Source organism: Molossus molossus, unplaced genomic scaffold (assembly GCF_014108415.1).
Source record: "Molossus molossus isolate mMolMol1 unplaced genomic scaffold, mMolMol1.p scaffold_m16_p_5, whole genome shotgun sequence".
NCBI lineage: Eukaryota > Metazoa > Chordata > Mammalia > Chiroptera > Molossidae > Molossus > Molossus molossus.
Genome location: NW_023425388.1, coordinates 25,672,006 through 25,693,264, shown reverse-complemented (window position 1 = coordinate 25,693,264; position 21,259 = coordinate 25,672,006). Strand labels below are relative to the sequence as shown.

Below are 21,259 nucleotides of genomic sequence, written 5' to 3'. Positions count from 1 at the left end.
ACGATGCAGTAAATACACATTTGTATTAGGCTTTTCTCATCGAACGCTATAAGAACTTTGTTTTCCCAATTACAAAATTACACAGCATAATATGCAAATTTGTTATGCATAACAAAGTGTGTCCTTTCGAAGAATCCACTCACTTTAGGTGGCTGTCAGTGGACTTTCACACCAGGATGAAAGAAACGGGCGGTGAAAAGGAAGTATGTCTAACGGGTGGGGCTGAGGAGAGCTGGTGATTGGCTGAATGACCTCCCTGTTCCCACTCTGGAGATCACTGTGGATCCTAGGATTCCATGATTGTTTTCTTGGCCTCTATCCTGTGGACCCCTGAGTACCTCTTTGGGAATATGAGAGTTCCCTAGAAGTAAAAATAATGTGGGACTCTTGTCTCCTGGCTCAGAGAAGAGCAAAACTTAAAACTTAAAAGATGATTGCTCATCTAACACCAATCCAGAAGAGACAAACTCTCAGGGAGCACATCGGAAGCCGCCCCGCCACGTGGAGGTGGAAGAGAAAGACAGTCCTGGGTCTGCTGGACCCCGGTAGCCAGAGAAATGCTGCACCCTGGGGACTGAAGACAGGTATGCATTTTGAAAACCGACTTTTCGAGGAGAAAGTCCTCCCAGAGGTGTTTGGGAGCTGATACCACATCGCATAATCATCTTCCAGAACGGTGCTTGGTAGGGCCCCCTTCAGTGTTCGCCAAATGAATGGAACTGAGGCAGCTGGTGGGGTGGGAGAGAAGTGAGAGTGACTATTATTGGGTATAAAGTTCCTTTTTGGGGTGATAAAAATGTTCTAAAATTTATTGTGGAAATGGTTACACAGCTGTGTGAATATACTTAACACCACTGAATTGTATGCTTTAAATGGGTAATTTTATGGTATATAAATTCTATTATGATAAAACCATTATTAAAAAGAGAAAAGCCCTGGCTGGTTTGGCTCAGCAGTTAGAGCATTGGCCTGCAGTCCACAGAGACCCGGTTTCGGTTCCCGCTAAGTTCACTGCCGTTTGTCCCCGGCCCTGGTCAGGTCTTGCGGGTGGCGGCCACTCGATGTGTCCCTTTCACGTCGATGTTTCTCTCTCTCTCTCTTCCTCTCTCTCCCTTCCACTCTATGTGAACAAAATATCAAAAAATGTCCTCGGGTGAGGATTAAAAAAATAAAAAAATAAGAAAAAGAGAAAACACAGAGGCATAAAATACCTGATCAGTTCAACTCAAAACCTTCAAGGTGATCAAAACCAAATCAGACACTGTCACAGACCAGAGGAAGCCAGGGAGAATGACAACTAAATGTATGTGGTGTCCTAGGTAGCACCTGGAACAGAAGAAGAACCTTAGGGACAAACCAATGAACTATGAATAAAAGGAGTTTAGTTAATAGTAACACACAGATGTTGGTTCCTTGGTCTGATAAATGTAGTACATGGTAACGTACTCAGGTCTGACCCCACAACCCATGTTTTTAACCACTGAACACAGTGCCTCTGGTGGCCCTACTTACGGGAGCTGAGCCTGTCCTGCAGGGGTGCTGCTTCATCCTGGGCTCACCTCCCCATCCTGAGGCTGGGGTTCATGGACATGTGAGGGCTGGGAGGGTCCTACATCATGCTAGGTGTCTTCATCCGAGCTCTCATGTTAGAAGCTTACCTGTCTCACCCAGGCCTCAGATCTCAGGTGTTCTCATCAAAAAAGCTGCACGAGCCCTGGCCAGTTTGGCTCAGCGGTTACAGCATTAGCCTGCGGTCCGGGGAGACCCGGGTTCGGTTCCCCCAAGGGCATATACCTTGGCTGCAGTTTGTCCCCGGCCCTGGTTGGTCGTGTGGGTGGCAACCACTCGATGTGTCCCTTTCACATCGATGTTTCTCTCTCTCTCTCTCTTCCTCTCTCTCCCTCCCACTCTATCTGAACAAAAAATGGAAAAATGTCCTCAGGTGAGGATTAAAAAAAAAAAAGCTGCACGAGATTTAAAAAGAAGCATTAGCTCCTTCATAGCCCTCTCTAGAGCTAGGTTAAAATAAAAGTACAGAAGCAAACTATCTGAGAACCATATTATGATTCTGTTCAAGTGTCATGAGATGGCTTAAGCATGGAGTGGGCATTCAAATGGTGTTTGAGTAAATTATTAAATGAATCAGCCTTTGAAGGCATCAAACACCTTTTCTTCAAACACTTAAATTCTGCTTTCCTAAGACACCTCTAAAGGTTGAAAAATCAGTCTGCACAACCCAAGACAAGTCAGCTCTAATGAGGAAAAGACCTGGCAGGAGGTGGTTCTCCCTCTGCTAAAGGACTACGGTCCTGGTTCTTCCGAGAAGGAAGCAGGAGGGGTTTCTTAGTGTTAAACTAAGATGGGGAGTCTGCAAAGGACACTTCGGTGACCCAAAACCTAGACAAGACTGATAGGAAGAGGGGCGTGCTGTCAGGTGTGATGGCAGCGGGTGGGAGGTGGGGTCCACCCCTGACCATTGGGTCCACGGCTGAAAGCAGTCTGGGGGGAGAGGTGCTCCGAGGACCTGAGTTCTCTGCGCACCTCCGCCTGGAACCAGATGAGCACCTCCCCACCACTGGAGCCTGGCTGCCCTTGGGATAAAACACAACTGTTTCCCCAGGTCCTTACCAATTCCCATCTTCTAGGAGTCTGAATGAACTAGAGATAAGTCTCAAATAACCTGGAGGCCAATAGTATCTCCTTCCCCACTAAACTTAAATAAAATTAACTAGTTTGCATTTGTCTACCTTTCCCTTTTCTTTCCATCCCAATGATCAAGACGATAAGGAGCATTTCCATAGCAAAAGCCGGGCCATAAGAAGACAGAGAGGGGACAGTGTAAATAATTAGCCTTGCATGGCTGAGGGATAGATAGGCATCAAAGGGCATTTAAACTTAAATGATAATTAGACCAAGTCACACTATACAAGCTCCAACAGCCTCCACCCATTGATTCATACACTTTATTTTTGTTTGTCCTATAAACTAAGTCTCCCGAAGAGTGATAAATGATAATTGCTTAAAACAAAGAAAACTTTATATACTTTTTTTCGGACATCTGTTTGCAGGTGTGTTTCAGATATGGACAGGTTGACTTCTAGTGCTAAAAAAAATGAAAGAAAAAAAAAAAAAGAAACCAATTGAAACTCTTTTCCAGGCTGAATCAGAAACTAAGCTGGTCAAGCGCTTGGTGCCTCAAACTGGGTGTGGAGGAGAGGGAAGAGGAGCAGGAGCTTTGGGGAGTGCCTAGTTCTTGTTGTGCAGAGGACTCGGCGTGCTTTCTGAATGATCAGACCAGGATGGATGGTTGTATTAGTCCAGAGTTTCCTTGCCTAAACCAAAACACTGAGCTAAGATTTCTTCCCTTTGCTGCTCAGATTTTCAACACTTGCAGCATCATTTTGATGATGCACATTATTTAACTTCAACTGTAAATTACATAATCTGTGGGCCCCTGCTTTCTGATTTGGGTCTTTTGGATCCTGACGCCAAGCTCCTATCCATCACAGGACACATGACTGGGAAGTACCAGCCCTGCACCCTGGTGCCCCGAGTGACCACATCTGAGCCCTCAGGGAGAACGGGGACCACTCCTGACACGACTCTCCAGCGCTGAAAGGACCCAGAGTCCTCGGGGCTAGTGGGCCCAGAGATCACGCTGCAGTACTCTGCAGCATCACCAGCTCTGTGTGTGCGGCCTGAATGGCTGGATGTCATGGCCCTGGGACAACAGGAGGTAAGAGTAACAAAGCCCACATACCTCATGATGCCACCTGTCTCCTGTGAAAGACACAAAGGGCAACTCGTTCCATCTAAAAAACTCCTAAGAGCTACTAAGAACTGAGTCTACTGTCTCTCTCCCTACCCCTGTTCCTATCCTACCCCCCAGGATCCCTGCTCCTTCAGTCCTCACCTGACCACCTTCCCCTGCGTACTCGTAACCTCACTTTACTTAGAGCCTGCACAGGCTTTCAAGACCCAACTCTAATGCATCTTAAATTCCCCCAGCCCTACATAACTCAATCTTTCAGCGTCCCCCGTTTAAACTGCCAAGGCAGGAAATAATCATCCACTCTATCTAGGAGGGGCCCTTCATGCCAGGCCACGGTGTCTCAGGCCACTGGCCAGTCTATGAGCAGGCTGCCCTTGTCTGCTCCTGTGAATTGTATCTACTAGTGTGCAGGGTCATAGAGAATCAAACCAGCGACTGAAGCAGCAGAGGCTGTGGGCAGAGCAGGCCAGGTGTACACATGACCACGTTTGCTGAGAAACTGGGTGTGCCAGTACTGCACTACGTACATCTGAAGCAGTATGTCTCATCTGGTCCTTATACCAATCCTGGTAGGTCGGCACTATCTTCCTCACTATAAGCGAGGGAGAAAGTTCAGAAAGATGAACACATCCAAGATTACACAGCTGATGTCTGATGAAGCTGGAGAAACAGCCTCAAGAAATCTGATCCTCTCTCCCATCTTACTCCTTCTTCTCAGCTGTTGACCTGTTTGTCCTGTAGAAACTGCCTTTCACTTTCCTTACCCAACCTCTCACTTAAGTTTGGAGGATGAGGATGCAGTCCACCAGTAATTTATAAAAAGAAGAGTTTGCTGACCAAGTGGCAAGCAATCAAAAACATACAGCCCGGCCGGTGTAGCTCAGTGGTTGAGCGAAGACCCATGCACCAGGAGGTCGCCGGTGTGATTCCCGGTCAGGGCACATGCCCAGGTTGTGGGCCCGATCCCCGGTGGGAGGGCATGCAGGAGGCAGCCAGTCGATGTTCTCTCTTATCGATGTTTTTATCTCTGTCCTTCTCCCCTCCTCTCTCTCTAAAAATCAATGAAGAAAACAAAATTTTAAAAAACATACAAAGCATAGAACATGGATTAAGCATTCAATGAGCACCCATTATAAGCCAAGCAATGCTATGGGTGTTGATGGGACACAAAATCAAGACCTGTTCTCTCCGCTCACAAAGTTTACAACTGAGAAAGGGAAGTGGCAAGGAAACAGCTGCAAAGCAGGCAGGGCGGAGTGAGTGGGGAAGGCAGACGCAGTGTTACAGGAGTGCAGAGAGCAAACGCTCTCACTTTAAGAACTGAGGGGCGTCTCGGCGAGGTGCCAAGGGGGCTTTAAAGCATGAGCTGTCTTGACAGCATGTGGTGATCCCACCAACCTGGGTAGATAGAGCGCAGCCTGGACACACACACGGGCAGAAAGATGCCTAGAGTTTGAGTAGCTAGAAGACAGTCTTAGAAGATGAAGCTGGAAAATTAATTAGATGCCAGGAAAGCAGTCTGGGCATCATTCCACAGGCGCAGGAGGTTACTCATGTGCTTCAGCAGAGGTATAAGGTGACCAGAACTTCCCATGAGTCCATGATCTCTGTTTTGAAGGAGAAATACTAGCTTGGAGAGGAAAGAAACTACAGGCTGAGAAAACCCCTCAGTTGCCACTGCACTAAGTCAGAACAGAGCCCTGGCCAGTTTGGCTCAGCGGTTAGAGCATCGGCCCTCCAACCAGAGTCCTGGGTTCGGTTCCCACTAAGGGCACGTACCTCGTTGCAGTTTGTCCCCGGCCCCAGTTGGGGTCGTTTGGGTGACAACCAGTCGATGTGTCTCTCTTTTCCTCCTTCTCTCTTCTTCCCGTTCTATCTGGAGATAAATGCCATAATGTCCTCAGATGAGGATTAAAAAAAAAAGGCAGGATAGAGACAGCTGAGGGCCTGGGCTGTGGCGGAGGCTGGAAATGGAAAGAAGCAGACTGAAGAGACACGTTGAAAGAAAGAGCAGTCATTTAAAAACAAACCAGATGTGCATGTGGAGGTTGGACATGGTGAGGGAGCCAGAGGAATCCAACGTGACATGGAATCCAACGTGACATGGTCTCCTCCAGGCCTGGAGCCTGTTCTCTGGGGTCTAGCACAGAACAGGTGCCCCGTCAATAGTTACCGCCATAAACTCACATTTGCTTGAAAGATAATGTCAAGTTACATCTACCTTCCCCTTACTGAATAACTGCAAAATGTTTACAGTAATTACGATGGATAATAAATCTCTGGCTCTGCTACGGTCACCGGCTGCCTCGGCTGCCCCTCAGCAGCGCACGGGCACTCGAAAACAAACTGCGAAGACGCACGCCTTCAGTTCACTCTCTCAGCCAGGAACAGGTTTCTCTGCGGCAACGAAAGCTGGGGACCTCAGAGATTTAATAACCTCACTTTCTTTTCTAAAATTCTGCTTTTAGCTCTGTGAAAGAGTCCTTGCAAGATGTCCAGAGAACTAATGAGCAGTTTCTAAAGGAAACCTGAACTGCCAATGGGCCGGTCTCAGCACAAGCACCATGGAAATGGTTCGGACCCTCTGAGGCCAGGACTGAACCCACTGCTTTAATGTTGTGCTTCTCCGTCTCCCTGGCCCGGAGGATCTTGACCACCCAACCTCATTAAGAGTGAACGAATCCCAAATAACTGCACGCTGTTCTCCAAGAATTCATATTTTAATTTACAATCCACAGGGGCTGAAGTTCCCCCTAGGGGAAAATATAAGTGGTTCCCATTTGGTGACCTCAAATGTGGAAGCAAGGGTGTAGGCTAGGTCACCTGCCTGAGCTTAGCTTCCTCGCGTCGGTGTCTGACACTTGGATTCCACTACTGGACAGCACTCATTTGAAGCACGCCTTGTCCTCCTCCTATAACAGGTCATTTAAAAAAGCATTCCATTTTTACATTTTATGAATCAGGTTCTAAGAGTTCAAAGACAAAAAAAGAAATCATTGGCCCTGCTGCCTTCAATGAGTTTAGTTTCGTTTGGCTGAAGAAAATAAACATAAACAAAATCGAAATAAGAAATAAGCACAGTCACAGACGTCCTCAACAGGTAGTGGGAGCTTGGAAAGGAACCCCCATTTGACAGACACCGGATGGACCATTAAAGCTGATATAACGTTTGCAGAGGGCGGCACAAGGGCCCTGAGGCTGGCGACCCAGGCAGAGTAACAGGAGCAAGGAGAGCAGTAAAGGGGCCTGAGGGACCCACAGCAGGACCAACCCGGCTGCAGGAGGCAGTTAGGGCAGACTGGCAGGCACAAGCTAGGTTGTGGAGGGTCGTAAAAGACATATTAGAGGCTTTTCTCAAACATACAGCATGTCACTTTATATAGTTCAAATATGAAAAGCATGGGGAAAGTTTATGTGGCTGACTAGACTGACAGTAGCTTACCACAGAGACTTGTTTACAGCAAGGGAAATGGCCTTTGCCCCTTTCTTAGGGGATAGCTGGGCTACCACAGAGCAAAGCTTCTCCACTCGCTTGCCTTATCCAGGACACGCTCCCAGCTGGACACAAGGCAGCCTCGGCTGCATCACGGCCTTCCACACCACCTCTCCAGCTCTACCCTCCCAACAACCCAGGGCAGTCGAAGTTTATTCACTCGCGGCTCCTTCTGGCCTTCACCCACCTGGAACATTCCAACCTTTCCACCTCTCGGGTAGCCGACTGCCTGTTAAGCCTCAGCTCCAATCCAAGGGGTGAACACCACACGAGCTTGCGGGGTTCTCCCTCACCTCTCAATATTTATGGGAAGCACTGCCTGAATATTTCATTCCGCAATTACTCACATGCTGACTCATCACATCTGTTATTTTCCCAAATTTCTTTCCCCAACTGCAAGAGGACAAATGTTTTATCACTGCACACACAACTACAATCAAAAGAAACTGGACACTTTTTCAAGTACAAGGTTGATTAGGAGACAGGAGACAATGAGTTCTGTTCGCTCAGTCAGGGATTATATCACGCGGCATAAATTTCGTCCAGTTGCATACATAGCTCTCTATCACTGAAAGCAAGTCACTGCACCCCACCCACAGAATCTGGAGACCCGAACTGTCCCAGCTAACTGGATCCCACGTCACGTTTTATCTGCACTGCCATGTTTCGAAGAACAGACCACGCTTACACTAGCATTTTCCAGATCTATCGCAGTCTCATTTATAATGTGTTCATTTTTCATACTCTTTCACTTGGCCACACAGGCAATGTTTTCCCCATTACTTTGGAGTTAATTGCTGCCCAGGAGATGGTGCCCTGCCCAAAGTAATACAGCCACACGGAGTCGGAAATAAATCAAGTTTGTTTTATTTCAGGCTGTTTTATCAGCAGAATTGGGAACAAGTATTGTTTCTAGTATACATTCCCAAAATTAAACCTAACAACTAAACTAAGAATCTTACTCTACTTCCTTAATACTTTAATATTTCAGAATAGATTCTTATTCCCGTTTCTCAGAGAGAAAAATTTTACACTTTCTATAATGATTCTCTGCTGAGAATAAAGAAGTCACACAAAGGTGAAACTATATTCAAGACAGCTGTGCTCCTTTAGTAAGCTTCCAGTTCAATTTATCCCCAAACTAACGTGAGCAACGCTGACTCCCTCTCTGCCTTAAGGAAACACACCTCTAAATTCAGAAAACACATTCAAGGGATGGCCATCACTTTCTCTTAACAGAAAGTTGGTGTTAATTTTTTTTTTTTTTTTTTATCCTCACCCGAGGACACTTTTTCATTCTTTGTTCAGATAGAGCAGGAGGGAGAGAGAGAGAGAAACATCGATGTGAAAGGGACACATCGAGTGGCTGCCACCCGCACGACCAACCAGGGCCGGGGACAAACTGCAACCGAGGTACATGCCCTTAGCGGGAACCGAACCCGGGTCTCTCCGGACCGCAGGCCGACGCTCTAACTGCTGAGCCAAACCGGCCAGGGCTGGTGTTAATTTTTAAGTGTGTCATGTGAGTGTTTCCCCTTGTTTTACAAAGAGAAATCAATCTAATACCAAATGTGTAGATAGCACATTCAGCATGGTGTAAATTCACAAGTCACTGCTATAGTACAAGTCTAAAAAGTATAGGACAGTTTTAAGCCTCTGTAGTAAGTTACCTGACAAAGCAAGTTCCTAAGTGAATGAAAGCATGCAGCAATCTTGAGTCTAGGCACATTCTATACATGTACACACTATGTAACAGATGGTGTAACTGTTTTTCCATTCCTAGGAAGATACATTGAGACTTGCAAATATCTGTGCTTTTGCAAAATAGTCCAATTCTTTTTTTTTTTAATCCTCACCCGAGGACATTTTTGCATTTATCTTCAGATAGAGCAGGAGGGAGAGAAGGGGAGAGAGAGAAACATCAATGTGAGAGACACACACGGACTGGTTGCCACCCACACGACCCCGACTGGGGCTGGGGACAAACTGCAACCGAGGTACGTGCCCTTAGTGGGAACCAAACCTGGGACTCTCTGGTCCGCAGGCCGGTGCTCTAACCACTGAGCCAAACCAGCCAGGGCAATAGTTCAACCCTTAACAGTCAAAACCAAGAAAGATGACTCTTTCATTATTAAGGACACAAGTGTATTTTAGACATATCCTTTGAAGTTAAGACAACTAAATTGAGGAGGAAAATAAATCTAAATATTCACACACCATGGCTCTCAAGCTGTTCTCTAAGGGACTCCAAGCCCCTGCACAAACTCACACACACACACGGGGAACCACGAGCTCACAGCAGGTCAGTGTTAACACAGGACCATGCCACTACATTCCTTCCCATGATGTCCTGTCTTTGCAAAGCTGGGTTTTCAGTGGCGGCTATGATAATCACTGTGCCAAAATCAGCACGGAACAATAAGGATGGCAGTGTTTGACCTATTTCAAAGTTCAATAAGATGCCCTATGTCCCATTAGTAATTAACTCTATTTAAGAATACAATATATATATTTTTTCTTTCCATGTATGTGTAATATTTCTTCAAACAGCTACTATGTTGTTAGGATATAAATACCTTTGGTTTGAACATTACTATCAATAAAAGGAACTGTTAGATACTTATTTACTTATTTTGACCTAGGGTCACTATAAAAAAATTGCTAACGAAATTGTGAAAGGAGAGTTTGGGAACCTCTGTAATAAATTTGCATCAGATACTTTAATAGCCTCACCAAAAAAGAAAAAATAAGATCTTTCAAAATGTTTCCCATCGTGGAAACAGCCCAAGTGTCCATCAGTAGATGAGTGGATAAAAAGCTGTGGTACGTTTACACAATGGAGTACTATGAGCTGTAAGAAAGGATCTCTTACCCTTTGAGATACCAGGGAGGGACCTAGAGAGCATTATGCTGAGTGAAATAAGCCAGTCAGAGAAAGGTAAGTACCACCCGATCTCACTTATTTGTGGAATATAATGACCAAAATAAACTGATGGAACAAAACAGATCCAAAGACACGGAAGTAGGGAACAAATGGACAAAACTCAGAGGGAAGGGGACTGAGGGGGTGGGAAGAGATAAACCAAAGAACTTATATACATAATCAATGGACACAGATATCAGTGTGGTGAAGGTGGTGGGGGGCAGGGAAGAGGATGTCAATGGGGGGAAAAGGAGGAACATCTGTAATATAAAATTGTTTCCCATTCAATGATATATTCTTTACAACTCTTTAAGCAAAAACCTGACAGGAAACAGAAAGACTAGGACAGCAACAAAGACACTGATTTAAGACAAAATACTCCAAGACATTGCATTTATTTTTAAAATCTCTAGGTACTTATTATCAGCTTTTGGGAAATATCACTAGTGCTACATCATCTATTCAATCATTAAAGAAAAGTATTAATTCTTGAATCTAAGTAAATAGGAACGGGATGCTAGTTGTGTATGCTTGAAAATTTTTAAGGAGATTGTTGAACACATAATAGACATAGTATATATAATTCCTAGCACTTTTTTCCCCCCTAAAAAACAAAGTACTACAAATAGTTCCATTTATTATATCCTTACATCTTTACCATCCACAGTGTAAAGGTGTTGTTTTCCAGAAGAATCGGGAGATGGAATTTTCTTGCACTTGTTTTTTTAGTCCACTGAAACTTTTTTCTTATTTAGAGCAAGTATCGATCACTCTAATGCAATTAGGTAAAGCTATCTTGAAGAAAGGCTCTCATGTTTTTCACTATTTAATGTAGCCACACTAAGTGGAAATTTTTAAAATATACTTTTCCCGCCCTGGCCGGTTTGGCTCAGCGGTTAGAGCGTCCACCTGCGGTCCGGAGAGACCCGGGTTCAGTTCCCGCTAAGGGCATGTACCTCGGTTGCAGTTTGTCCCCGGCCCTGGTTGGTTGTGCGGGTGGCAGCCACTCAGTGTGTCCCTTTCACATCCATGTTTCCCTCTCTCTCTCTTCCTCTCTCTCCCTCCCACTCTGTCTGTACAAAAAATGGAAAAACGTCCTCGGATGAGGATTAAAAAAAATAAAAATAAAAAATAAAATAAAATATACTTTTCCCTATGGCGTTAATTTTAAAAAACATGTTGGCAGGTTACATATTGCCTAAAAGAACTGTAGTATTAAACTACAAATGAAGCCATGACCAGTTTGGCTCAACAGTTAGAGAACCCGCCCATGGACCAGAGAGTCACGAGTTCAATTCCGGTAAAGGGCACGTACCTCAGTTGTGGTTGGGTCCCCGGTCCTGGTCAGGGTCCTCGTGCAGGAGGCAACCAGTTCATGTGTCTCTCTCACATCAATGTTTCTCTCTCTCTCTCCCTCCCTCCCACTCTAATTGAAGATAAATAGAAAAATATCTTCAGGTGAGGATTAAAAAAAAAAAACATCTGCATATGGAATAGCATTCTGAAACATGAAAAGATATTTAATTAGAATTTAACATAGTTATTTGGATAACAGTGAGGGTAAAGTGAAATTCCTAGCTGCTTTTCTAGTATTTAATGTATATAACTCATTAGCATAATCCACTAACAATTTACAAAACCCCTCCTTAGTTATAGTGTGAAATACAGCTTCTGATAACAGTAATACTTTTCTAAAACAGAGAATGACAGATTTTTGAGAGTTCAAGTTGTAAACTCAGTATGTTCTGAGCCATATTAAAATAATAAAAACTTTTCAAAATACAGTTGAGTTAAAGTCTTCTCAGATAGCAAAGGGCCAGACCAGATCAATGATGTGAAGGAAACATTCCAGAGCAACCTAGCTACCTGGAAGGAAGGACTGAAGTCAGTTTCTGAGCGTGGTTATTTCCTCTAATCTTCAGATTGGTAACTCACGAATGTACACACTCACTATGAGGGTTTGATCAACCCTGGTAACATAGTTCCAAACAATGAAAAGGATCAAACTTTTGTATCAAATTAATAAAGGTAATTTAAGAAATTGAGAACAGATTTGATCAAATATGCAAGAAGTCCAATAAGTGTGTGTGTGTGACTTTAATTTTGGAAACACAAATACACACCCCTTTAAGCTAATTGTTTAAATAAAAGCTACCCAGTATTCAATGTCCACTATGTTCAATGTTAACAAACTCCACCCTCTTACATATGTAAAAGGAGTTTAAGTTCACTATCCAGAAACCTGACAGCATATGCAACTTCTTATTTCCCATATCCTGATAGTGTCTGTCCTCTGCTCTTGCTTCTGACTTTCTCATGAACACTGAAGCTTAAGGACAATTACGGAAGTAATTTCCTCCTCTATGAAGTATATTGAAGACAAAAGGCATTTAAGTCATTTTACATTAATTTAGCAAAGCGATTTTATGCCAACATTATCAAAACATACAAGACGTTTCAGTATACCATTAACAATTACTTGATTTCACAACTAAACTGCTTACTCCAATTAACAAAATATTTTTTCATGAAAAGTCTGTTTGAAAGGTTACATTCACTTCTTCATTTAATATCTTAAGGTCATAGTAGATTCAAAGACAGAAAATTACTTACCTTAAACATCTGTATTCTCCAAAAGCATATACTCCACTTCAATTATTCTTAGCATACCCACAATATAGGCAAACTCCCCCCAGTTTCATGATTTTGCTAATTAAAGGACCCTTAAGAAGGTCTAAAAATGCTACAGGATCACCAGTGAATGAAGATGAAGCTGCTCAAAGAGGCTCACTCAGGAACTTAGGTTACAGGTAGGTACTCTCCGGCTCTCCAGGGAATTATCCCTACGACAGAGCTTCTGGACTTCTGAGTGGGTACAGTAATTGCTCAGTATGAGTTTCGTGATCTGGCCAGAATCAGATTTTGGAGAGGTAGCTGTAGCATAGGGGCAAATTGCTTCTCTTTGATTAAAAAAAACAAAAACAAAGGAATCGGTTGAGAGAAGCCAATGTAGTTGTTGTAAAGACCTCAACAAGGGGAACACTTATGTCTGTTGCCCCCTAGAGTGTCTGAGCTACAGCCCAGCAGTGTTGGACTCAGTTTGAGTTTGGTCCCTAGTTCTGAACTAAGTAGTTAGTTACGAGTGCTTCGACAAGGGAGTCTCTATGGTCTTCTCTTTCCTAAGATTTTAAGCCAAAACTAAATAGACCAGGTATGTTCCCCATTAACAATTTATTCCAATGGAGAGATTTAAGTTATTGCTTGGGGCCTCTCCAAGATTCAAATTTAACTGATGTGATTGTGGGGTCTGAGCATCGCACGGACATAGCTCCTCAGGTAGTAGTAACAGGCATCAGGGTTGAGAACCACTGACAAAAAGATTAGAGTTGGGTAGCATACCTGGGCCTCCTCAATATATAAGACCAGGGCTGGGAGCTGGCACTTTGGTACTCTTTGGGGGGAGTCCAAAAATGGTCAAGTAAAATGTACAGGAATATGAGCCACAGGTGCCAGCATTACTATTGTTAATGCCCTACAGTGCTGAAAAAATACCCTGGGCTCCCTATATCCCCGTGTGGCTAAGCTACCTCAGTAGGGACAAAGGAATGCTTTCCCAGGGTGGGGACATGCAACTTGTATTCAGTTCCCTACTACATTCTTAACCTGTTAACCAGGGAATTCCCTTTTGACTGTATGCAACGTCTGGCATGTATTTATACGTCCTGCTCGGTTAACAGGTTAATTTGGGCCAAAGAAAGGAGCATCCACTGGGGTGTGTCCTCACCACATTCCAATGAGAATTCAGGAAAGAGGGGAAGAGAGATGCAGGATGTGGAGAATAACAAAGGGTGGTGTGCAGAGGAAGAAAGAAGCAGGGTTATAACACTGGGCATAAGAGTGTCAGAGGAATTTCTGAGTACTACCTCCAGAACTGATCACTAATTGTCAGTAAGATGATTACTACTTTGGAAGTACATTTCTCCCTAATGGTCAATTACTCTCTGATAACTTCCCGTAAGTCTTAGCTCAAAGGGCCTTAGAGCATCACCTATTTAACATAGAAAGCTGAAAGCCTGGATTTTAGCTCTAGCTGTGCCAACAATTTAGATGTCTATAATTGATTGTGGGAGACTTTTCATTAGTCTCAAAGCAAAAGCATATTCTGTCAACTTTCCCAAAAACACACAATAGAGAGATTGCCACTGGAAACATGTTGATAGGTGTCTCAAGTGTCAAGGTCACAACAGAAGATCTCCAGTGTTCAAACCCTGCTTATCTACACCATAGCTTCAAATGAAAGGGGGTAATATTTGATTTTACAAGGTATTTTGATGTTTACCTTTGGATCATAGCTGATGTTAAAAACAAAACAAAAAACATTCCATTTCTCCAGTCTCTCCAATGGTTTTATTATTTATAAAATATGAGTTTAGGGCTGTATTTTGTATCTGATCTTGTAAAGTTATCCAAGGGCCTTATCTTACAGATAAAGAAACAAATGACTTGAATAAGTTCACACAGCTTTTTAATGACAGGATAAAGCACTAAAAAATGAACAGTCCCACCTACCTAATCTGAATGCCTTCATTCTGTAGAAATTTGACTCAAGTTAAAACAGGCTCTCAGGAGATAAGCCCAAACACAGCAAGAAAACAAACTTTTACGATTCTTGTTTGGCTACACTCATGCTGCCATTTCAGGATGAAGGCAGCAAAATATGGGAAAACAGTGTAAACATATCTCCAACACATCTAAAGACGTCCTCTCAGAAGTTACCCAGGGCATGTTATTTCCAACATAGCTGACAATCATAGGTGGGACCATTAAGGTACGACTAGGTATCTGATTCTTAAAAATTCTCTTGTGCTTTCCAATCTTAGGAATAAATGATTTTTTTACTGTGTTTCCACCCTCCTTCTAATAGGTACAAAGAAACAAAATCTATTTAATTAGATAGAGAGGTGCCCCAAGTAGGTGGTGAATGATGGGGATGCAGTCATGACCTACTAAGGATCATACTGCATTCTGAAACTCATTAGGTAACCAATACTAAGCTGAGCTTGTTTCCTTAAATGTAAAATGGGTTTGTAATCATAACATTTCTCACGGCTCAAATGAAATACTGTGAAGGTACAGACTACAGTAATACTGCATGGCACAAAAGAAAAGTGTTTTGCAAAGAGAAAGAGGGTACTGAGTATAAGGGAATTTCTGAAATTTTCTTTTTTTTATTCCTGCGTGATGTCAAGGAGTGCTTTGGAGAAACCATTTTCCAGTTTTAAGTAGGACTATTCGAAGGAGTTTAGTAAATAAATATCAGGAAAACATTAGGTTAAAAAATTTTAACAATTGTTTTTAACTTCAGAATTTCTCAGATCTCTGAATATAATCTAAGCCATGAGTCTCCAAGACGGAAGGACAAGTAAGCAGCATTTTCCAAGCTCAAAAACTCAACCCTTTACAGGGACCACTTCAGTGGATCAATATTCCCTAGAACACACTTTAGGGGGAAAAAAAGCAAACAAACAAACCACCATTACTACAGATTCCTAGTACTGGGCTTGAAAACAAAATCATAAATTTTTGCTAGAAATTTTTTCACATAAACATAAATGCTTGTAAATCCTTTATAGGTTGTCTATTCCAGTTCTAAAATTAGGTGATTCCAAATTTATTAAGGCCAGATCACTAACATAATCTCTTTTCAAAAGGTCATTATGAATGACCATCATCAGAACAGAGAATGACCCTTTCAAGTTTTGTAGCAGTCACCTGACTCCTTGGTCTCGAGTAAGGTGTCCGGTACAACAGAGAGATCTTCCCTTCGCGGTCCAGCAAGTGTTCGTGTCCTCTGGGCCAGTCACAATGAAGATGTCCGCCACGCATAACTTTATTGTTTATCTAACACTGAATCCCATACAAAATTTTGTACCTGACTAATACAGAATTTTGAAAATAAGAGGCAGCAACCTGAGATGGTAATGGTATGAGAAAAACATGGATGCCTAAAACTAATATAATGCTGTAACTCAATTACAACTCATTAAAAAAAATGAACAAAGGAAAACATGGTTAACATTCTTTAACAGTAACATTAGCTAAAATAGTGAGTGAGAAACGGTTGTAGAATTTACATCTAATACTGCCTATTTTTATAGTGCTTATATAAATTGTCATGAAGGACCTGATAGAAATCGGTGGCAATGGCAACAAGTCCTACACCAGTTCTTGAATCTTCTCTTACAGCTGGTAGAAGGATTACAAAGTTTGGCAATAGCTCGCATGGACCAAGACTAGTTATAGCCTTCTAGGCTGTGGTTAAGAAACCTGTCTACAGATCAATCACATTGAAGAGTTCATTTTATAACTCTTCACTAGAGATACAAGCTGCAGGCATGCACTTTTAAGCTGCAACATGCGTTGAGTTCTCATGGTCTCAAATGAGATTAAAGCACTCAAACTTGATGCTAGGCCTGAGGCAGTCTCTTCCAGGAAGAAAACAGAAACTTCCTATGCAAGGCTGCTGAAGCGGGCAATATAAGGCAGGGAGGACAAAGCTCCTTACTAATGAAAAGGCTGACCATGAGCGACATGACATCTATAGGAAACATGATTTGAAAACCTTTAAACTGAGATGCCTCATAGTTTCTTTCTCCCATGGCTGATACCATTAAAATTCTAAAGTACTTCAACAAATTCCTGGTGCTTTCCATCTTAAAGTAGCTTACATTTTATCATGCCAGTGTACTGAAAATGGCCAGAACAGCCCACCTATACCTTTATCTGATATGTTCATCACTTCCCCCAACCTTTGGAGAAATAAGGTTATTTACAGGGAAACTCAGATTCTCCAACAGGTATACATACTAAGTCACACTGGTAAATAATGGGAGTTTTCTAACATCTCTTAGAAACTGGCAAGGAAACAGAAGAAACCCATTACTACCCCCAAACTCACCCATCTTCATTGACAGAGACATCAACAGCAACAGTGAGTTTACACATAAACAACAAGTGAGGCAAAGGCAAATGCAGTGTCAATCTGTCTGAGTGTAAGCAATGATGCTTTGATTATACCCGTACAAACTCTTCAGTCCCTTTTAGTTATGCCCAACTCAGCCCTTAGGCCATAGATTTTTGCTGTGAAGAATTCAGATGTGATGTAGCTGCTCCAGTACTCTTCACAGTACCGCATTTCAATTGTGGGAATGGTTTCTAATTAATTTAAACGGCACACAGCACTTTAATGAAACAAGAAGTTTATTACTCCCACTCAGTAGTTCCTGGGGGCTTTGATGTTAAGTCATACATAATTCGAGAAATACCAGGAATCTTCTTAATCTCAGTGACCATCTTTAACACCACCTGTTATAAAACAAAGATTACAAATAAAGAGCAAGAATTCACTGCATGTCCAAAAGACCTAGAGGGCTTGCGTTTGCAATTTGAAATTGTGATATATTTTTGCTATTGTCCTCTATATATATGGGATGGTCTCTGATTAATTTTAGGTAGCAAACCCATGTCGCTCTATAGATTTAAGTGACTTAACTGTAGTACTACTCAAAGTACAGTCCACAAACAGGTGCCAGGTCCACAGCAAGTGTTTAGAAACATTTATAGCAATTTGGCGTTGCTATGGCATCAAAACATACAATTTTATGTGTTTAAGCCAATTCTTCACAAATTATCTGTGAAAGAAACACAACTCTGAGGCTACCAAGGTGGTACATACGCACCATAATAATAAAGACTGCCAAGTGTACAGGAGAAGGCCTGGTCACTGTATGAACAAAAATTTGGCAAATCTGAGCCTAGGGGAAAACAGACTGTAAGCCAGATTTCCCAACCCAGCTATGCAGCTAAAACCAGAGCCTTGCATTAGCGTACTGAAACAGTGGTCCAACCAAGAAAGGCCCACTGTGATTTTCATCTGCTAATAAGCAAATAGCCCCTTTGGAATGCTATGGTGGAGAGAGGATAGGAGAGGAAGATGGAGATCGAAAACAGAATTGCTGGTAGGCAGAACATTATGCAATTCATGGTTTTCTGGTCATAACTGCCATCAATTCTCATCCTTATTTCTAATAAACTCTTCTCACTCTTAGGATTTTCTTCTTTACTTGGAGAATACCATTTATAAAGTAGAGGCTGGCTGGCGAAATTAAATAAAGTTATAGATTAGAGTTGGTTGGTTACTCTCCACACAGTAATTAGACATCTAGAGGGATACAATAAATTCAAGGCCTTTTTCTACTACATTGTACTAATTAATCAGTTATGTGGCAATAAAAAGAGCCTGTCTTATGAACAAAAAACCAACCTCAGAAAAAGCAACACTGTCACAGTCGATTCCATTCACCATATTATAAAATGTATGAAGTATGAAAAATATACATTAGAAGAAATATATAAATTACCTCTACAGGGATCTCATTGCCAGGTGTTGCAGGTATACCAGTCATGAAATCACTAGTAATGAAGGTTCGAATAACCACAGATCTCTGGCATGAAGGCTGCTTCTGAAGTGGGTCCCGATCAAAATGTAATGGTGTCAAAATCACCGGCATCTGGCTGATTTTTCCAGCATACCCTAGAGGAAGAAAGTTAACAGGTAGCCAATCACTATCCGTGAAAGAGCACTGTGACCCAGTTCAATGAAACCCTCCCAAACAGTATCTAAAATTGCGCACAGCCCTTCTACCATGTGAGGACACAGTGAGAAGGCACCCATCTATGAACCAGAAAGTGTGCTCTCAACAGACACTGAATCTGGTGACACCTTGGTCTTGAACTTCCAGCCTCCAGAACTGTGAGAAATAAATTTCTGTTGTTTATAAACTAAAAAAAATAAAAATAAAAATAAATAAAATAAAATTGCGCACACACACACCAGTTAGGACAGTCACTGAGTTTCCAGCTACTCTCACAGCTATTTAAGTCAACTCTACCACAAATACAAGTAATAGAATTTGATGACTGCAGTGGTATGGTGATGATACTTCATGTATATGTAATATATATATATAAAGTCTGTTCTTGTAACTCATGGTAGTTATGGTCTATACTGCAAACACTGAATCAGCAAACTTTGAACCATTGCCCCTAGAGGAAATACAGTTAGGTTCTTGCAAGTCTCTGGTCACATTTTCATCAACTGATCACTATATAATCTTGTTTTGTGTGTGTTTCTGTTTAAAGACACCTAATTTTATATTTATTGTAGAAGATTCATGAACACTGAACTCACTGCCAATGCACTATAATTCATGCATGAACAAACCTTCAATAACCTACATATTTTCTCTCTAAGGCACATCACAGACTTCCCGTGCTTAGAAACCTAGAGAGCACCTCAGTACTATGTTTGGGGGACATTTTAAACAGTGAAATCACCAACCAAAAGCATGAAAAGGCCAAAATTATAGCACTAAGTAGATTATGAAAAGGACACTTGTTTACAGTAGAGAGCTGAAACAAGAAGGCTTGTTCAACCTCGGCTGGGAACATGCAAGTTGGGTAACTCAGATTTTTTGCCACTCTGCATATGTCTGCCAAAGGCCAAAGGGTGAATAAATTTGTTATGAAGGAAATATGGAAATAGCCATAAAAATTAATAAAAATAAAAACAGCTAAAAATAAGAAACTACATTCTCCTACTAAAAGCCACAATGCCAAGCTTCCAAATTCTAGTTAGAGCATGCAGTGAAAAGCAAAATGAGCAACTTACCAGATTCCCTGAGAATGTTCTGGGCCTCAAAATCAGCTTGGCGTAAAGTACTGAGCACCCCTGTTGTCAAAAAAGTGGGAGTGACATCTGTGGGGGGCTCTTTAACTGGTGGGCCAAATATATAGACAACTCTAGAAGGGGAGAAGCAAAAATTATAGTTACAATTTAGTATGAGAAGCAAGGCAAAAAGAATAACATTCTTTCCATTTACTCTTAGGCCCCTCCCCTACTCACTTCACATCCCCAAACGGGTAGGTTAGGATATAAAATGGGTCTATGTTCTATGTACCTTCCTCAAAATGTACTCTTTAGAATGTGCAAAGATATCTCAGAATGTGCAAAGATATATGTGGTTATCACAATGGTCTTTTCTATAATGTATTGAATTAAAGAGTGTCCCCAAAGGTTCACATCCATCTGAAATCTGTGGTGAAAATAGGGTCTTTATAGATGTAATCATGTTAAGATAAGGTCATAACGCATCAGGGTGGCCATTAATGCAATGACTGGGTGTCCTTCTAAAAAGAGAGAAGTTTGGGCACGGGCACACACGTTCGCATGTGTGCGCCATGTGAGGATGGAGACAGAGATTGGAGTTATACTGCCACAAGCCAAAGATTGCCCGCAAAACCTCAGAAACCAGGAAGAGGCAAGAAAGGACCCTCCCCTAGAGCCTTCAGAGAGCATGGGCTCTGCTGGCACCTTGAGACTTCTAGCCTCCAGAACTGTGAGAGAATAATGTCTCCTGTTTTAAGCCTCCCAGTTTGTGGCAATTTTTCATGGTAGCCCCAGGAAATTAATACTCATAAACCTGAGGAAACACTAAGTTGAACAAATAGGTTGTTTAATGACAAAACTTTAGAAAATTGTAATATGCTAATAATATGCACCAGAAACCTACAAGATGAAATTACAGTGAATTTCCCAAAATATCTGACCACTCAATCTTTTTTTCACTTTGAGAAATATTGATCCCAAGGAAAGATTCTTCTTTCCACTTTATTAAAACTGTCACCAAAATGGATACCAAAACTTGGTATCCTACAATTTCCTTCCAAAAGGAATAAGTCACTAGTGCTTTCAGTAAATATCTATTTGAAAGATATGAAGACACACCCCTGCAGGTGTTAATAACAGTAGGGCCTAGAACACAGCTTGAGGAAATTAGGATCAAATGACTCAAAAGGAAATCTTGCCACTGGTCTAGAGAGTCTGTTGTACAACCTTCACTCAGAAAACAAGAGGCAGTCAGGGCAGAGAGGGAGCGCCTCCTAGCCTCCCCACCCAAACTCCAGCCAGTGGGCAATGTCCCTTTCCTTAGCCCTAATCTATCTTTAGCAA

At 42.2% G+C, this 21,259-nt stretch overlaps 1 protein-coding gene across 2 annotated transcripts in view; it reads right to left on the bottom strand.

Moving 5' to 3' along the window:
- Positions 1–17,425: 17,425 nt before the first annotated feature.
- The window catches only part of GMPS (guanine monophosphate synthase), a 57,786-nt gene continuing 53,952 nt past the window's right edge, over positions 17,426–21,259 (bottom strand). Inside the window, exons 14-16 of one of the 2 annotated variants that reach the window (XM_036243108.1) lie at positions 19,919–20,049; positions 18,609–18,781; positions 17,426–17,553 (exon numbers count right to left, since the gene is read on the bottom strand). In XM_036243108.1, the coding sequence (XP_036099001.1) occupies positions 17,452–17,553; positions 18,609–18,781; positions 19,919–20,049 (406 nt within the window). In that variant the 3' untranslated portion in view covers positions 17,426–17,451. The remainder of the gene's footprint in view (positions 17,554–18,608; positions 18,782–19,918; positions 20,050–21,259) is intronic. The other variant, XM_036243107.1, reaches the window with a different exon arrangement.